Genomic DNA, 20,309 nt, shown 5'->3' with positions numbered 1-20,309 from the left:
ATGCATTACTAACTAGTTGTCTCATAGTTACAAAAAATGAAGATGCGGTTTTGCAACCTGAAATTCTTGCTCAGTGTTTATTCATGCAAAAGGAAATTTTAAATTAGTGTATTGCCAGAGTAAAGCTCAGGAAGATTCAATAAAAATGACACATTTCTTACTGACACTGGTTTTGACTTTCTCATCATCATAATTAAAAATTCGAAAAGATAAAATTCCTTTCCTGTCTTGGCTTGGTATTCCCAAGTTTTAATAAACTTCAGTTCATGTTGAATCATATCCTTCAATTTTTATTAACTTGGTTTTAATAATTTGACTAATCTCATTTGCTTTTTAGAATGCATTTGTAGCTTCATTTTTTCTAGTTTACATTTTTATTCATAGGTTTACTTTTAGCTCTTCCATATTTCCTGTTTCTGTGTAGGCTTATTTTTTTGGTCATTGCCGTTGTCCTTAAATTCCCAAATTTTAAGTTGTGGCTGACAAAATGCAAGGAAAAAACAACAAATGTAACAGCTATGCAAATAGGGGAATATTCACAAAGGCTAACAGAAAACTAGTAATAAGTTCGTTTTCTTATGCTCTGCCTATGTTCAATGTTGAGAGGGATGGACTTCTCTAATGGTCAATTCTGAACACCTAAATAAGGCTTCAGCTTGAAACTTTCTTTGAGCTCATCTGTTTGCATTGTCTGTGGGGAAAGACCAGCATTTCTAAGGTCAGCCCAACTTTCATGTTGGCAAGGAATTCATAGCTTTTGAATAAGAATCTGTCAGATACTTGTGCATCATGTAATAGTAATGCCTCTAAATGCTGTAAAAGTAAATTTGTGAATACTAAATGTATCCCTCTGAAAACACTAAATGTATCCCTCTGAAAGTAAAAGTACATTTTGTACTGAAGTACAAATCTGCATGTTTCCAAAATATTGTAGATGGGTGCTTCTGATGACTGAGCTTTAATAATGGAGTATACGACTGGGGTTTGTTTTTATGTTGATTATGTAACTGTAGTTATCTCTTCGAATTGCCTTTAGCAGGCAGCTCCTACACTAGTTTAAACATTTCTTTATCTTGGACTAGCTCCATGTGAGAGTTTTGTTTATCCTTGTGCTTTGTTATATCCAACTGGGATTAAAACCCAAACTTTTTCTTACATAATAGTGTATGATGATTTTTTTGGTAAGTAATTTCAAATTCAGATTGTGGGCCACGATTTGCTATGAGGACACTACTCCACAGATAATCTTTTTCAGGAGTGGAGAATACTCAGCTATTAACTTGAAGCTTTCCTAGCAATAAGGAAACATTTCCTACCTAAACCTCACTGTGACCTGTTAGAATAGTTGGGGGCCCCTTGGCATGGAAAATCAGAAATGTAGATGTAGATAAATTGTAAAAAAAAGAAGTAGATAAATGTAAAATGTAGATAAATGTAAAAGATGTAGATAAATTGTAAATATAGCAATGGAAAGTACATTTTACATGTTCTGTTTTTAACTATGGTAGAAGGATATATAGAATGCTGTCTTGAATGGTAATTCAGACTTACATAGCAGAGAAAAAGCAAAAGGAGTGATTGGAAAAGATAAAACAAAGGAAACTTGAAAGTAAAATGAATTACTCAAATTTGGGATTAAACAGTTTTTGAACTGGATTCTTAAAAAGTCTGGGTGAATGAGAAGGGTCTTCTTGTATGATTATGTAGCACATCAGAAAGAAGTTACAGGAAGAGATCTGTAAAGACCTCTCAGTATTTTTTTGAACTTAATTCTGGTGGAGTTATTGCTATGGAACCACTGCTCTATTCCTGTTGTTGGATATGTAGCTCTTTTCTTGCTGTCCAGACCACACATAGTTTCATGTCATTTACTCTGCTTTTTTCTTTTTTTTCTCTATATCTTACAAGAAGAAAATGTGGATTTTCCATCAAAATTCCATGCAAAACGATTTTCTGTTTCAATTGAGATTCTTACAAGCAACTTCAGTTCACATAAATACTGATTACAGAGGGAATTATAACCTCTCAGAAGCAGGATGTATATGGTTTTGTTTTTCCCTTGGCTAGATTCCTTGCAAGGCTAAATATTGCAGTTCTCATCTTGGAGGGGGCTAAAATTTAGCCCCTTCTTTTCCCATCAAAGCAGTCTGCTTTGCACAGCTGTTTGGACATTATACAAATATGTTCAGTTTTCCCGTAATGTTCATACACTTTTCTACCTTACTGATTTGCGTCTGCAGCAGTCTTGACAACCCATCCTTGCTTCTGAGCGCATGCTGGCAATCCTGCTCTGTTCTGTATTTTCACAGGAGATGGTGAGCTCTATACTTTTGGAGAACCTGAGAATGGGAAATTGGGATTATTGCCTGAACAGCTGAAGAACAATAGAGTCCCACAACCTGTACTGGGAATTATGGAAAAGGTTAATAAGGTTGCTTGTGGTGGAGAACACACAGTGGTGCTAACAGGTATGCAATTTAACTGGCTTTTTTTACAGCCCTATAACTTAACCAATAAACTCAATTTACTTTAAAGAATTTACATCCCACTGAAATGTAAGATGCTGTAGTGATCCTAACTGGAAGACCATTGTACATCAAGGAGGTAGAAATCCATGTGACAGTTTACTTAAGTGCAGGCCTGTGCTGTGCCGCACATGTAGTTTGCCGTTCAGGCCTGTGCTGTGCATATCCCTTGGCTACAGGATAAACTGAGCCAGCTAATTGTAACAGAGGAGCTTACAGGCAGCTCCTATTTGGTACCACTGGTTACACCTCTTGCGTGTCCTTGCCTGTATCTAAAACTTCAGCAGCAACTTCCCATGTGAATGTCCTTTTCATTTGACAGTATAATGATGAATAGAGTTGTTTTGCTTGTAAGGAAATCCTATAAGATCTCAAATGACCAAAATGGGGTAACCTTCCATGGATGGGATCTGCGTAGCATGCTGTGCCCGGCTGGAGGCCTGTTCAATTCCACGCAGCTCAGGATTCCCAGCATGTGAAGGAATATAAGATTATTGATACTATCTTCTTTTTCTTTATAATCTTAGGTCCAATAAATAGCATTTTAAGAGATACGTTACAGAGTCTGAGTGCCTTTCTTACTGGAATTGTAACAAGCCAGAACCTCCTAGTGCAACACGAATGATTGATGTTTCTTTCCTCTAAGGAGCTTGACAGTGGTGTTGGTGTGAGGGGGGAAATTTTAGAGGAAAGCTTCCATTCTGTAGTAATTTAAATGACCTTGAATATTTAGGAAGTCACTTTTCAAGTAGCTGTCTGTTAATAGTGATGGAGATGCACAATCTACTGGATGCCTAAATGGATTAAATATCTCTTGTTGTGATCCAGAATTTGCCTGTGACTTTGAGCAGAATCTTTAGCATACATATAAAACTAGTACAGACATAGACATTCAACATATCGCACAAGTTATAAAAATCAGCAAATACAACTGTTACATATTAGTTCACAGGATTGTATGTATAGTACTTGGAAGATGGTGTATATTGCTGTACTATTAAATTGTTGTGTGCCAATGGTAAATTAGCTTTTCAAAAAGATACATGCAAAACATTGCTAGCTATTCATTTCCACAAGCTCTATCCTGAACTGTAGTAGTATAGAAGCACGAAAGGGAAGTTTGACTTTGCCCACAGACGATTTAAAAAATATCAGCTTTGGCCTGTAATGAATTCCACAGCTGTATAATATGCCTGTAATTAATCTCCTACCAAAATGCAAAAGCTATAAAAACAGGTGGGATGTATAGATATCAGTCCTTAAATCTGTATTTTGAAAATGCTAAATAGTCATTTCTTGTCAATCTGGTGGCGTGCCTTCAAGGTTATATAACCAAAATATCTAAAATATAAACTGAAAATCTAACTGAGGGAGATTGTAAGTAATATCATGTGGTATTGTACTGCAAGCCACTGGAGAGAGTGAAGGTGGAAGTGATGTGCTGGGAAAGGTTATGTGTAATGATGAGTCAAGCTGCAAGATTCTGGGTAGGTTAAAACTCCTTTGGGAAAACTATGAAGAGGAAATAACAGTAGCCAATACAGGAAATAATGCAAACATTTGTCTACATTTCAATGCCTTTGTCTCTCTTCTTCCACCAACATACAGTCTTACCCTGGCAGTATTCTATGTCATAAAATAAATTTCTTTACATGAAATCAGATTATCATTATTAGGAAAAAAATTACCATAAATTTGGAGCTAACAAATGTATAAATCATAGCATTATCTTATGGATTATAAAGTAAAGTTCTGCAGAAATAATTTGATTATCATTATTGATTATTTTTTTAACCATAAATCTGAAGCCAACCAATAGATATTTTAATGGTATTTCATGTGATAAAATTTCATTATAACAAATGACTGTTACAGAGATTTAGTAGGAAGATGTAGACCTGGATGACATCATCTTATAGTGAAATCTGTACAAGAGCTAGAACAAAGAGGCAAAATATAAATGCCAAAAAGCAAATACAGTGAAGAAAACACCATAGTAAGTCAGTGTCTTAGTGTGTAAGATGTACTTGCCTATGGAAATAGATTTTGTAGTAGAAGGCAAATAAGAAATTCAATGCTGGCTTAGCTGGCAGTTGATGATCAAAGTGTTGAGTGCCAGAAGATCCAGTTGAGTCAAGAGAAGAGGAAAACAATATCCTCCAACAAAATACATTTTCCTAAAGATTAATAGTTGTGATAAGAGTGAAAGGTCAGATAGAGGTTTTTCAATGCAATTCAGCTATTACTAAATAGGCTACAGCTGTGAACTTCTGCCTAAGACACTGAACGAAAGAGTAGAGGATAATGGAAATACTGTCTCAAGTGAAAGATACTTTGTTAGGAGTGTTGACATACAGAAATTTTTCTGACTCAAAATTTGGGGAAAAAATTGGGAAAAGAGCTAGATTTGGACACTGTAGTCATTTAAAAAGTGAGTGTAGCATACATGCATTATAGGCTTTGCACCAAAAACTTCACTTGAAATCAGTACTGAAGTATATATTGCATCTTGAGATGAAGTGGCATGACCACAAATGGAGAATTCTGATGAGGGATATATCTTTGAAGAGGAGCAGAAACATTTATACCTCTTTTAAGCTCATTTTCCTAAATTAAGAAAGTAGTACAATTTTGAAGACATTCTGAATTTCATGTATCATCTTCTGTGAAAATGGGTGCTGCTTGGCTTTAGTAACACAATATGTACTGATGCGTTTTTCATCCTTTCAGGGTCTTTCCAGTTTTTCAGAGTGTGTCATTTCAGTCTTAAAAAATAAGAAGTGAGTGTCTGACTATTGTATATTCCCCTGTTTCATCTATCTCATTTAACATAGGAATAGGATAGGAGAAAATGTCATATGGAGAAACTGTTGCACTTTGGCTCATTTCTTGTCATCAGTTCTACTTAGGGTTTATCAAATTAGAAGAAAGCATAATCCAGTTATCTTACTGAGTACGAGGCAAGTTTCTTCCTGACTCTCATACATAATTAGTCTATTCCAAAGCACTTCATTTGGTTTCTTTTTTATGACTGTCTTATCTGTTCTGTTGGCAATTTTGTATGGTAAGAACCACTGTTATCTGGGTTATTAAATCAAGCTACTGTTTGGAATCTCTCCAGCAAGTATCAGTAAATGCTAGGAAGTATATATTAAAATAATTCTTTTTTTTTTGCTCTGAAACTCCAAAATAAGAAACTCATTTTTTTTCCCAGAGAACAAAAAATTAAACTGTTTAGAGCAATGATTTGGAAAAAAGCTTTTTAAAGATACAAGGTTTTAGAAACGTTGAATATGGTATTTGAAACCATCTTCTTTACAAGTCTTATTGTTACTTCTGCCTTTAATATTTGCAGTTGTTCTAGAGAATAAACAGAATCGCAGTTAAAAATTCTATCATGCAGAAGCTTTCTCTCACTGTAGCGGCACAAACCTATTCATTTCATGACAGTCTATCAGCCAGTTCAAGAAGATCATATCCTCATCCCAGATGACTTCTCTCAGAGACTAAAAAATACGCATCCACTACCTGCAGTGCTTGCAAATGCTTCCTACTGAATATGAAAGTTGTTGGTCTCATCACTCTCAAAAGAAATATGAGAGAGCAGCAATCTCAATTTGTGTACTTTTTCAATAAAGCTTTTTAAAAGGTAGAATGATAATAACTTGTGAATCTAGAAATTGGAGAAGAAGAAATAGATGATTGGGAGTGGCCTTAATATCTTCCAGGTTTTTTCAGATGATGACAGATCCTCTGGGAATAATCCTGTCTATAAAAGGATATATTACCTCCTTTTATTCTCTGAAAGGAGGGAAAGCAAAGATATCTCTTCAAAGGAAAAAGTGAAGCAGTCCTTCGAGAACAGATCGTTTGACATAACAATACAGCACATTAGTGTGTTAGTATGTAAAATGTTGGATTTTTCATCTTCTGTCTCAAGGTCTTTTAAAAAGAAAAGAAAGTCAAGATACCCTTTTGAAGGAGGATGAAAAGGATGAAAAGGCTCTACCTTTTCATGACAGAACTGACTGTTCAAACCATATAGGATTATCTAGATTTTTCAAACCATTCTTAAGTCTGTATACTATTTATACTGAAATCCCCAAATCCAATTATTAGCTCTGGTAAAACTGAGTATTGTGTTGACAGCTGATTTTTACAGTAACATTTTTCAGCATAAGCTGTTCAAAAATAAAGCTATTGTAAGAGTGAATAGCCCATTGGCATAATAGTAGTAGTAGTAATAGTAATAATAATAATAATAATGTTCAAGGGAAATGAATCTATATGGAGAGATATAAGCATACCTGTCTGTTTCTGGTTTTCTTCTGTGGATTTTTAACTTTGTCTATAGCCTTAAATACATAGCAAGGAATGCATGAATCTTAAAAACACTCTTGGAGCTCTCTCAGTTCTTTCAGCAAATAGCATGTGTTAAAAAAAAAAATCTGAAAGCTATATAGATTTTTGCCTAGGACTATTTTATTTATAGTGACAACGGTCATGGAGATGAAAGAACTGTTATGTACTCCAGAAGATGCCTGCAAAGGTGGAAGATACACAGTTACAGGGAAATATCCCTGTTCTTCAAAAAACAGAAAATGTAGGAAGTAAAGGAGAAGCAGTCGCAGCACTCAAGTGCTGGAGGTCACTTGGAACAGTGAAGCCATTGGCTTCTGTGCAAGCTCTGAAACCATTTCTCTTCATCCTTCAAGGGCCCTTCTCATGGGCTGCTGCTATGGAGGCAGCAGTTTCTTCCTTGAGGCCAAGACAGGACTTGTGTTCTGTTTCTTCTGGGTGCTGCTAATATGGCTGAACCTTCCTTGTGATTCACCGGTGCAGTAGAGGCAGTGCTGCTTCCCTCGTGCTGCTGTGGCCATATGTCTTTCCTCTCCTCTTGTACCGCTCTGGTGCTGCCTTGACCATTCCACAGGAAACTGTATCAGCAAACCCCACCAAAACCTGGCTTACTGAGCTGAGCTGGCTCACCACATAGCCAGGTGGACAGCAGAGACAGTGCAAGTGGGGACTGAAGAGAGAGAATGGGGGAACGAGATCTGCCCTTTTGCTGGCAGTATGTTTTATTTGTCTCATCCAACCATATCCTTACTGGGACTGGGGACAGTAAGAACAAGGTGACAATGGGCTGTATCCCCTTTTGGATTCATGCTGTAGGCAAATTCATTTACAAATTCAAGTTCAGAATGACGAAATTCACCTCTGTCATTTTATCACTAAGTCTATGAGGTTGCTTTGCCATAGACTTCTCTTTCCATGTATTTATAAAGACAGATTGGAGCAAATACCTCATTTCTGCTAAATGAGATTATTACTGAGGTTTGGCCTCACTTCTGCACCAGAGCGGTGAATCATTTAAGAAAGGTGCAAGGTTTTTGTCTTCCTGTGCCTTGATAATTGACTAATAAGCAAATTTAGGAGGAGCAAAATTTAGGTGCCCCTGGTTTATAGGGGCAGTAGAAGAAATCGTTCTTCTTATAAAGGCACTCTAACTTGGGTTTGGATTGGCCCGTTCTCCTCATTGTCAGTAAAACAGAGGAAAGAACATAGTTTCCTGTACTTTTAAAGTTAGCATTTGTGAACATCTCCTAAACATAAATGCAAAAGTCGTTGCATGTTTCAAGCTAGGATGAAAGACAATGTGAAAAAACTCCAACTTCATTCAGAATAATTGTGTTAATCAGATAAAGCCATATAATTTTAAAATGACAAGATCTGTCAGTTTCCGAAGAAATGTTAAGACAAATGCAGTACTTCTAAACAGAATTTATGCAATCAGCCATCCTGAGAAGGTCATTTACTAAAATGAAGATGAGACTTTGGTTCGCTTAGAGAAAGGTCCTGTCTTTCAGGTGTAGTTTCTTGATTCTTATGCAGAAAGTCTAAATGTTACAGAAAATTTCTTCTTGTTTTACTTTTTAAAGATCATGAGGTGTTGCTTTCTTGCACTGAGATTTCCAGCAGAGGGAGCTTTACCATTACATTTAATACAAAAACCAGCTTTACTCAATATTTTTCATCTACAATCTGAAAAAGTGTGAGAACACTAGGGTTTTTTTATGGTGTGAATTCATGACATCTTAATATGGAACAATTTAAAAGGGTCAGAAAGGGCAACGTTCTTTCCTAGAAAGAACATTTCCATACATAGTGTTACAGTATTTCATCATGGCTCCTTTGAAATTGGAAAGTTCAATATAAGTTGGTGAGTGCACTATGGTAGTAATATGGAATCTGGTCTGTTCTCTGCTTTCTCTTTCCCTGACAGTAGTGGAGGATTAGTTTGAGGGAATGGCAACATAATTTGTTTTTAATATTTCTCCAGTTTGTGGCTGCTCTGAGAATTTGGTCGCACAGTATAAACTACTTTTGTGGCACTGAAACTTGCTTTGCTATTCCAGTGGCCTTGTTTCCTTAACACAAAGAAGTGCCCAAAAAACAAAGATTCTCTGTCGATTGTTGTTCCACACATTCCACTGTGGATGCCCATTCCTCTCTTGCTTTTGAAGGTGGTGAGGTTTTTGACCTGATGGCATCTGTGCAGCAGGAGCAGGCATGCTCTGCGCCATGTTCATAACAATGATGTAATGATATATTTCTCCCAAGTCTCAGTTCTTTTTCCTTGATGTAGAATATTTTTTGTCCTTCCCAATCTTTCCCAGGTTTTCATAAGAATTTTTCAAGTACTTTAAGTAGTACTTCTCTAGCTTTTCCTTTGTTGCCCACATGCAGAAGGAAAAGAGGCAGGGAATAAAATTCTAGGAAAACTTATCCTTTTCCCAAAAAAACTTAGTCTTTGAATTTCCCTTTTCAAGCATGACCTCATCAAGATTTCCAATCTTCACAGTCTTCCCCTGTTGTGATGGAGTGCCAGGGATGGACACACCAAGAATCTTTATTGCTTTGGAGAAGCTCTTATTCTTTTTCCTGGCACAGATAGTCCGTTAAGTGGACAAAATATAAATGTGGAAAGATGAGTATTCTGTCACAAGATAACACAATTATAGTATTCTCTGTATTTAATGCAGGGCTGATTTGGTAGCTGAACGGAATACTGAAACCTGTTATTGTTCCAGTCTCTTCTTACACACAAATTAGTATTGGTTTAAAGAGGTCTAGTCTATTAAATTTAGGGTCGTACAGTGTACATGCAGGTAACCAGAAATTAAGATAAGACTATTGTACTTGAAAATGCACATATATGTAAACATTGTGGTCTTGAATTAATTGCAGTATGTAAACTCCCATAAATTTTTTGTTAGCTGATATTTTGTGTACATGTGATCAGTGGATTATTTTGCAGTTATGTTAGAAAATATATTGCATATTGAACCATTCAAAATTATTTTCTGTATATATTTTAGTGCTTCATTTCCTGTTTTTTATTTTGTTGTATTTTGTTATTAATTGATAAATGTAATTGATTAGTTGGTACATTTTTTAATTGATAAAACATTGCTTTTTTGATGCTGATGTCATTTGACTTCCATTTGGCTAATAGAAAGCAGGTTATAATATATACATATATCAGCATATTTGTTGTTAACTTTGCCTGTACATTTTCAGAGACAGATGTATATACTTTTGGACTTGGACAATACGGGCAGCTGGGACATGGTACTTTTATTTTTGAAACTTCAGTACCGAAGTCTGTGAAACACTTGAGGAGGCATAAAATATGTAACATTACATGTGGGGAAAATCATACTGCTGTAATAGCAGGTATGTAAGTGAAAAATTCTGAAATGCACTTCCAGCGACTCTCTATTATACTGTAACAGCTTTCCTTATAAAATGAGCAGTAGAAGAAGGCATACGCAAACTTACTAATAGTACTTTGCCTGAAAATATACATTTTTTTAAATCATATTTATCTGTTGAAAATCTAAAAATAATTGTTCAGGTTTTGCTTTTGGAAGAGAAATATTCCTTACTTGGATGGCCTGTTACTTTGTTTGTAATGGTTTTGTCCTCGTTTTTTATTGAATCTTTGTTATTAATAACATCCTTTTTTTTCTACATACAGAGAATGGCCTCATGTTTACTTTTGGAGATGGGCGACACGGCAAGTTAGGCCTTGGAGAAGAGAATTTTACGAATCAGTTTGATCCCACTCTGTGTTATAATTTCTTGAGGTTCACAGTCCTTTTGGTAAAACTTTTGTTCATGCTTCTCAGACATCAAAATATTTATCTTTTTATGAAACAGGTTATTAATGAGAGTTGAAATCTCATTATAGAATTATTTCTTTCTATAACATTTCATTAGTAGACAACACAAATTGAAAGAAAAAGGAAATTATATTTACTTACCATACTGTTCATTTAGTTTAGAATGTATTTGGCTTGGACTACGCATATAGACTGCTTTTTAGGGTTTTATTCAGTAGTGTTGTGCTGTAGTGGTTTGGTCTATAGAGCTGTGGTAGCCTGTAAAATTAAATATATGTTGCTTTTAGATTATTGGCAGTAGGGGGAAACTAATATCTGTTCTGAAAATACCAGAGTGTCATCTTCTTAATTTTAATGATTATTTGTACAGTGGGATATTTTTAAACCTTAAGAAAATTTGAGGAGTTGCTTTTTTGAATCCAAACAGGGTGAGAAAGCAGAAATACTCTTTTCTTTTAAGGGCATTGTTTTCATCTATTTCTTGAGGTGTTTAAGAAATAAATGTCGCAGGATTGGCAGCATCAAAAATGCAAACATGACTCAGGATTGAGCAAAGTTTCAGACAAAAGTCTGTTGATCACTTCTGTTTGTTTACTGGACTTAGAGTTTAAGGAAGTTTTATCAGAAGTGGTAAGGGTTTTAAACTTCTTAAAAAGTGAAACCTCTGATCTTTCTGTAATAATACTTTGTCTGTTGGAGGGTGTAGGACTTGCTTTACATTTTGTGGATTTTGTGATAAAATATCTAGGTTTGTATCACTGAAGCTATCGGTATTGCCCACATTTGACTTGCATCAAAATAATTAGCTCAGATCCCTTGAAAATCAGTGGAAATATTTTTGCTTTCTTCTGTATCAGTAATTCGATAGAGCTATCTTGTGTTCTGTTCAATACAAATATATTGTATTAAGAAGAAATGAACATAGATCACTAGTCATTAATAAATGTAATTAAGTACTTCTATCTTGCTAACATCATTAGGAGCTAAATTTGAAGCAATTTAATATCTCTTACTTTTTTAATGTTTTTTCTTATAATCTGAGCCCCTAGAGATGATTGTAAGAAAATGAGATCCTTGTATTGATACTTGCAAATGAAATAATCAGACCTTTTTTTGGTGCTGTAGGTTGCTTGTGGTGGTTGTCACATGCTAGTTTTTGCTGCTCCAAGACCTGAAGGATCTGAAGAAGTACTCTTAGAAGATTTATATGAGAGCCATTTGACTGCTACTATCTCTAAAATGAGTGGAGACTCACTACTAACAAACACCTTACAACTAACATCAGCACGAATGCGACGTCGAGAGAGGGTAAATTCAGAGCTGTTTAGAGTTGCCATACTTCTTTTAGGAAACAAAATAACTTTTAAAGCTAAAATCACAGCATATACCCAGCAGATAAATATATCTCCTTAAAATATGTGTTTAATTTTAATGTATAAAAAGAAGAATGAATATCTACCCTGGTCCCAAAATTGATGCAGGTGAAAGATAGGTATTAGTCAGATTTTACTTGTTTATTTCTATGAAAAAGACTCAAATTGATTTTTTTTTTTTAATTCTAAAATGTAGAGCCTATTCCTTTGCATTTTTAAAAATATCTTAGAAATATTTTTAAAAAAGAAGAAGAACTTGACTCTCTCTGTTGTTCCCTCTGAGTCCTTGAATATATTAAACAAGTTCATAGTTTATAAAATATCAAAGGAGAAAGTTTCACAATCAGCTTAAAATGATCCTAAGATCCTGTAGCTACTTAAAATAGTAGTTTCTTCTCCTTTATCTCCACTACACATTCTATGTGATTTCCTTGAACAGCACAACGAGTTGGATCATTTCACTTACCTGTCTGAAAACTAACTCTACCACAAAAACCACATTTATTTTGTAAAAATATATTGATATTGTGGATTAAATACCTCAATGTTATTGGAGAGACTAGTATTTTCATTTTAAATAAAAATCAAAGTTCTTTTTCTCCTTTGTCTGTATTTTAAGGCTGCTTGAGATTATTGTGTAGAAATGACCTAAAATATCCCACTGTATACCTCTCCACTTTTTAGGACTATAAATAATTAAAATATGAAAGAAATTTTGTTTATGCTTTGTATACAAAGTTACAACACTGTATCATCAACTAAAAGAAAATACCACTGTTAAGTATGAGAGGTTGCTTACATTTTATTCTTCTACTCTTATTCTCAATATTTTTTTTTTAATCTTCTAAAGGAAAAGTCACCAGAACAGTTTATTCGAATGGCACGAACTCTGCCTCCACTGGGAGAAAGCTGCTTAAAATCTTCACTGCCTGTGACTAGCAACACTAGCCCACTCTGTTTTTCTGCCATAAGTCTTCCTAAAGCTGAACCTATGAAGGACAGAGACCATGAAAAAGGTGAAGTGTCCCCACATCTTGCTGCTGTTTTCTGATAATTATGTAGTTTGGCTCTCATCATTCATAAACAAATGCTCAGTTTGAACATGAAAGAAGGTTTAAGTAAAGTCTTACCTGAAGAGGGTCTAGCAGCATACAGAACATGAAAGTTGAGAAATGCATGCAAGAAATCGCCTCATACTTTTCATGTTTGGAAAACGTGCTTAAAGATTTAGAGGAGGGTTGAGTGAAAGAAAAACAACTTCTAAATTGTACCTGTGGTTCCTCAAGCCTGTAGAAATAGGACTTCACAAAAATGCTATAAGATTAGTAACCGCTTTCTCCATTTTCACAAAAAAGAGAAAGAATTACAGAAAAAAAATTGATTAGGAACAATCTTAAAGACACAGGAAGGCCTACAAGAGACCTTGGATAAGAAAAGAGGTCTACTAATTCTTACAGGATCTTTCTTCTTCACTTGGAAATGCAAAAGTACTCTTCACTCTCTGTTATCTAAGATAATAAGGATTTGCAATATTCTAGCTAATGCAAAAGTCTGGATAACAATACTGATACAGCACTGGACTTTTGCACAGATTCTCTAGAGCAGTTCTGGACTTCCTCTGGGTTCCTGGGCACGTGTGATTTCCTGGGAGGAGCAATGCTGAAGAGTGCAGAATGCAGTACTTCTGTGTAAAAGTTAGCTCTTTATTGGACAGTCAAATCCGATTTGAAAGTAATTAATTCAGTTAGAATTAAGATGATTATTTGTAAAGCTGCCAGCATGTCCATTAGCATTTCTGGTTCCAGGAAAGCAATGCAGTGAAATTTGAATTGCCTTTAGAGTCTTCTGAGGCCTAAAACCTCAGGTTTTGTGCCATATGAAACTGGTCATATACCTGATGAACTTGAGGTGAACCTGAAAATGATGTAGGTACATTTTTAGGATGCTTCATTGGAGTTGAACTCACTGTCTCTCCATCCATTACACAGATAATGTGCAATGCAGATAATATGACTGCAGCTAATTTAGTCTAATTGGTACACTATTATTAAAGAGATTATCCAAAAGAAGCTTTGTCCGATGTAATATTTATGCTTTGAAAGCCTGCAAAAATGGTCAGAGATCTACAGTGCACTGAGGCCAGATTGCTGAGCTACCTCTAATGTTAATACTGACAAAAAGGAGGTGGAAGTGTTTCTGCTCTGTCTTAGGCTGGGGGAATGAGGAATCTCAGGACTTCAGTCCTATGGCAGTAAAATAGAGATAATCATTATTTTCCAAGAGTGGGGTGTTCTGTTTGCTGTATATTGCTTGTTCCTAAGTATTTGTTCACTTCCCCCTATTTTACCTTGAAGAAAAGAATCATCAAAAAGATAAACGTGGTGAAAGCTCTGCAGAAGAAGATTCAGATAATGAAAATAATGACAGAAACCTTGGAGATACAACTGACATCCTAAATATGGTAATATATTCCACTAATGAATCTGTGATTCAATCGTTTTTATGCAGGGGAAGAACAAAGCAGCTAAATCATGTTTCAAGTTCTAGTACAGAACTCCTGGCTAGCCCAGAACGTCATATGTGACACCAAGAAGTACTGACATACTGTTAAATGAGCATGCATTTCATATTATCATTATCCAATGCTAAAGTTTGTTTTAATTTTCTAAGTAATGTTGTAATACGAGATTGAAGGAGTCCAAGTAGTGCAGCCCCTCCCCACGCTCTAGCTCTGGATATCGGAAAGAAAAGGAGAAGGACGCTGGATAGCACATGGTGATCTCTATCTCTGACCTTCCTCTTCTTGATGATTTCCAAGAGAGAGAATTGCAGGAAATTAAGCAGAGAGCTCTCTTTTCCTGTTCCGAGAAGAGCTTTTTTAGTACAGGTGGATCATATTAAAGGGAAGACCAAAATGCAGACATTTTGATTATTTGGTGATCTCCAAGCATGTTCCTACATATTTCTTTTATTTAAAAAATAGGTTCACCTTATCACTTGTACACCTTTCCAAAACATTTTGTTCTCTCGGCAGATAGGGCATGTCCTGGCCTTAACGCAGTGCACTGGAAAGAGTGTTGGGTTTTGTCTTTTTTTTACCTTAAGGGAATGGAAACAAATGAGCAACTCACTGTGGACTCAGCTCAGAATATGTTGTCAGTTATGCTGGAGGGATTGCACATTTTACAGGAATTATCACTTGTTTGTACTTAACAGTACTTAGTAATTTAACAATCTGTTTGTGCGTACCATTTATTTAACAGTTCTAAAACTTTATTTTCATTCACAAGATAAAAACTGTTTTCAGATATGATGCACAACGTGGCCTTCATTAATTTACTGAGGCATTATTTATAATGTATTACACACTTTATGTGCTAGACTTCTCCTTTTTGTTTTTGTACCCATTGTACAAATTTTAAAAAGTTTATCAGAATGAAACAGTAAATTTGAAAAAAGTCTGTCAGGCACACTTGTCAAAAGACAAAGAAAAATGATTGCTTTTCTTGAATCTGAATGAAAATAATCTGTTACAGTATAGTTGTTTCAGTTTTTCTAAACTCTGGCAACATACATCTTATTGACAAGTGTGACTAAGAAAAACCTTTGATATCATATTGATGATACAAATTCCTGGGAGTCAGAAACCAGAACTGTCCATGCTCACCGTGTTGAAAAAGAATATGGTGGTTAAACCATAAGCAGTTAACAAACAGCAGCAGAGAACATTATCTTGTCATTTGGAGTATATGGGAAGGGATGACAAAAATCTCACTATACTTGCCCACCTAGTATTCTACATTGCCTTGCCTTTTGGGTTTTTTGCTTTATGTAGAAGAGATAAAGGCATTAGATTCCAATGAAAATTTCTGCTATGTAATGTTTCTCTGAACATGTTCTTTCAAGGCTGTGGTATCAAACTGGATGTTAAGTTGAAGGTTGTGATGATAAGGGAGTGAGATGTTATATTTGCAGCCACAACTTCATGGTGAGTGGAAGGTGGATCTACAATGTGTGTGTGGGCTGTAAGAGAGGGCATGTAGCTTTCAGTCTCTACAGACAGTTTAGATGTTGACATCTAAGCTGGTTACCACTCTCTCTCTTTACAAGCAGTAAATGAGGGAGTGGAAGTGAAATAGGTGAGTTGAGTGATCATACAGATTTGTCTCAACCTGACTGTGCAATATTATTAAAATGTTCATATAATAGCTGTGTTTAGTAGAACTGGGCTTTGATGCTGCTTTCCCTATTAGTTGTTTTTTTTTTTTAATAGAGATCTTGTTTTTTGCAGACACATGCAATGAAATTGAATCCCAGTGATCAGTCCTTAAAATTATCACCACTCCAAAAACAAAAGGTACTGTAACTAATTATATATATGTATACTTATACTGATGTTTAAAAGATTTATAATTCTTGTATTATCCTTGTACTTTATTCTTTTGCTTTGAGTTTTAAAAAAGCTAGGCAAATTTTATAGGCCTCCTCTTGCTAATTTTCTGAATATCCACGAGGTAAAATTCTAAGAAGCTGACTGAAGTCAGAGAGAATTTGTGCAGGCACATAGAACTCCTCATATCCAGCATAGTTTGACATGAGAGTATATAATACTTCACCAGTTTAAGGAGCAAGAGACTATCATATACACTTTGTAACTTAAGCTGATAACATACATTTCTACTGGTTTGTCGATATTAAAATATTTTAATTGACTTTTGGGACACAATGTAAGTAAAGATTTTATTTACAGATACCACGGAGTATACTTAAAGGACCAATAATACTGGTTTTCATTATGAAATTAAAATACTTTTGTATTATCTTTCTATTTCACTCCTAAAGTGATCCCAGCATTTCAGCATTTGGTATATTCCATTATAATTTTATTTTATATTTAAAAAATTATTCTGCAGAATTTGTTAAATAAGTGTCAAATTTAAAGCAGAAAGACAACAGATTTTCAAACTTATTAGAAAGAGCATAACAGTGAGTGCATCAGAAGATTTCCCAAGGGGAAAGGTGGAGGAAGGTGTAAGAGAACTGTAGTTCTTTCCTGCTGTTCGCACAGCCTCACACATTGTATGTGCTCTAGCTTATGGGACATGATACTGACTGCAGAGTTCTAACTGCATTCACTTTGAGTGCTTGGACAGTGAAAAAGGCGTAGTAGTACATTTACCATCAACAGAATGTTACATTCTTCTAATATGTGCACTTGTAGATTCATTTCGTGTGAAATACTCTGCCTTTTATGCTTTTATTCCCCTCAGACAAATTGTTTCTTTTCTTGTTCAGATGTTTTTGTAACCTTTTTCTTTTGCTGTCATTTGTCCTTAATGCTTTCCTTCTTTCTTTTTAATTTTGTGCTTCTCATGTGGAATAGAAGAACAATAAAAATGTGAAACTGAAAAGAGATGGTAAGGGTGGGCTGAAAAACAAGGGTTCTGATTTCATGAAGGAGGGCTCAAAATTAGACTCTGGCTCTTTACAAAAGCAGTCTTCACTTTCAGAGTCACCGGGACAAGATTTAGAAAGAAGTAGTGCCTTTGTAGGGAAGCCTGTGGCCAAAAAAAATACAATGAAAGGTAAATCTGAGCATGCACAAAGTGTTAATACTTTGAAAAGTGGTGTTCAACAAATTACTAGGGACAAACGCAGATTAGTGAAAAGGGAAAAAGAATATGCGGAAAATCCTGAATTTGCCAGAGAGGATGTAACTTACAGGCTTCCCACTGAAAAACAAATTCTGATTGAAAAAACAAATTCTTCCAATAAAAAGTCAAAAGCTGTTAAATCTAAGCAATCTCTTAAAATAGATGTACTTCCGTCTGCATCCAGGGATCGGCCCCAGGCTGATTCATTAATTGTACAAAAATACAATCCTGTTAAAAAGCCAGGAAGTCAAGAAGCAATAGAAAGTGGAAACAAAATAAAGGATGTTGTTGAAAAATCTGATAAATGTGAAAGAATATGCGTCAGAGGAGAAGGTGGTAGTGAAGAGCAGAGAGGGTTTAAAAAAAAGGATCAATTTTTGAAACAAACAGCTGTAACTATGTCATCATCTTCAACTGAGGAAAGTAGTAATGATCTTGCAAAATACATACTTAAGGGTAGGGAAAAAGAAGAGGACTGCTATGAAGGCAGAGAGGTCCAGAAGGCAATGAAAACAGTAGAAAAAGTGAAAGATCTGGACTTAGAAAAAGACGACAGTGAGATTGAGGAGATGCAAGCTACAAACAATGAGAAAGAATATGTAGAACAGACTGATATAAAAAGCCTGAATGAAGAAGAAACAAACTCTGAAGCTAAATCTGATGAAGACAGACAGTTAGAAATTAAGAATGAGGAGGAATCTAATAAAGAGCAGGAGAGTGAAGGCAGTGAAAAGTGTGAAAGTGAAAAAGAAAAACTAGATGAAACAGTTGACAGTGAAGGTGAACTAGGGGAGGAAGAAGAAGAGAGTGAGGTTAAAAAAGATAGAGATGAAGTTTCAGTAGAAAGAGATGAAGATGAAGAGAAAAAAGATAATGAAGAAAAAGAAAGAGAGGAATCACAGGCTGAAAGAGACAGTGAGAATGAGGATGCAGAAGAGGTTGAAGAGATTAATCAGGAAGATGGCAAAGAGCAAGGAGATGAGGAAGGCGGGTTGATGGAGGAAGAAGAAATGCTGAGTGAGGGAGAAAAGGAGGATATGGAGGAGGAGGAGGAGTATGCAAAAGAGGAAGACACTGAAAAAGAAAAGGAGGAACAGGCTAAAAGTGAAGGAAGAGATGAGAGTGAGGAAGCAGGTGAAGATAGAGAGGGGGAGGAAGAAAAAGAGGTAAAGGCAGAAGAGGAAGGAGAAGATGAAAAGGAAAATGAAGAAGAAAACAAAGAAAGGGAGAATGAAAAAGACAAAGAGGGTGAAGAGGAGGAGTCAGAAGAATCATTGGCAGGGAGGGATGAAGAAGAGGTATCCCAAGAAGAACAGGAAGAGGAAGATGCAAGTAGGAGGACTAAGGAGGTGGGGGAGGATGGAGTGGAAGAAGAAGGAGAAGAGAGGGAGGATGAAGTGGAAGAGGAAAGAGAAGATGAGGAAGAGGAAGAGGAAGGAGCAGAGGCAGAAGCAGAAGGGGAGGAGGGGGAAGAAGATGAAAACAGGGAAGAAGAGGAGTGGGAAAATGAAGAAGAGGAAGGGGAAGAAGAAGGAGAAGAGGTGGAAGAAGATGAGGGAGTAGGGGAGGAAGGAGAAGAGGGAGAAGAGGGAGTTGAAGATGATGAGGGAGAAGAGGGAGTGGAAGAAGAAGAGGGAGAGGAGGAAAAAGAGGAAGAGGAGGAAGAGGGAGAAGAGGAAGAGGGAGGGGAGGAACAAGAAGGGGAAGAGGGAGAGGGGGAAGAAGGGGAAGAGGGAGAAGAGGAAGAAGAAGGGGAAGAGGGAGAAGAGGAAGAAGAAGGGGAAGAGGGAGAGGGGGAAGAAGGAGAAGAGGAGGAAGGGGATGTGGGAGAGGAGGAAGAAGAGGATGAGGGAGAGGAGGAAGGAGAGGAAGAGGAAAAAGCAAAAGGTAAAAGAAAAAATTATAGTAATAAGCTTCCACAAAAGAAAAGCAAAACCAGGAAGCCAGAGAAGACAGAAAGTACTGCGTTACCAAACAGCTCTAAACAAAAAATGAAGTCCAAACAGCATGTAGCAAATGGTTTACATAATTCAGAACAATTTTGGAACAATGTGCTACCTCATTATTTAACACTGAAGTAGTATAGACTACTGGAGATACCTTTTAAGCCTATTCAGGAAACTTTGGGACTATGGCAGATTGATTTTTATTACTTAAAAAAAATTTTTAATGTAGTCAAAATATATTATTATGCATATACTTTAAGTGCCAATTTCTTGAAAAAGACAGAAGAGAATGTTTAGATTTGGGAAGCTTTTATGAGAGAAATGATATAAATTGTTGATACAGTCATTCATACAACCATCTTTATCACATATGACACAGATTTTAAAAATAATTGCTGAGGAGGCAAAATGTGTTTGCCTCTCAATTAAATTATAATGTCATGCTGACAACATGAATTATACATTGTAACAGTGTAATCTTCTTTGCCTTTGAATCAGATTTCTTAAGGTAGTACATCAATTTTAGTTGCAGGATAGCTTACTTGTTAATGTGCCTTATATGAATGGAGTGCCAGTAAATTGTCAAAGATACATATTTTTAAATTTTGGTATCACTCCATGT

At 35.8% G+C, this 20,309-nt stretch overlaps 1 protein-coding gene across 1 annotated transcript in view; it reads left to right on the top strand.

Annotated features, from left to right (window-relative positions):
* RPGR (retinitis pigmentosa GTPase regulator) overlaps positions 1-19,873 on the top strand; it is a 41,414-nt gene extending 21,541 nt beyond the window's left edge. Inside the window, 10 exon segments of the mRNA XM_050912820.1 lie at positions 2,310-2,468; positions 10,110-10,265; positions 10,570-10,694; positions 11,840-12,022; positions 12,938-13,103; positions 14,442-14,548; positions 16,379-16,444; positions 17,061-17,105; positions 17,108-17,116; positions 17,471-19,873. Coding sequence (XP_050768777.1) covers positions 2,310-2,468; positions 10,110-10,265; positions 10,570-10,694; positions 11,840-12,022; positions 12,938-13,103; positions 14,442-14,548; positions 16,379-16,444; positions 17,061-17,105; positions 17,108-17,116; positions 17,471-19,822 — 3,368 coding nt within the window. The 3' untranslated portion in view covers positions 19,823-19,873.
* Positions 19,874-20,309: the final 436 nt, after the last annotated feature.

Source organism: Gymnogyps californianus, chromosome 1 (genome assembly GCF_018139145.2).
Source record: "Gymnogyps californianus isolate 813 chromosome 1, ASM1813914v2, whole genome shotgun sequence".
Classification (NCBI taxonomy): Eukaryota; Metazoa; Chordata; class Aves; order Accipitriformes; family Cathartidae; genus Gymnogyps; species Gymnogyps californianus.
Note: the sequence above shows the minus strand (reverse complement) of the source record. Positions and strands in the feature narration are given on the sequence as shown.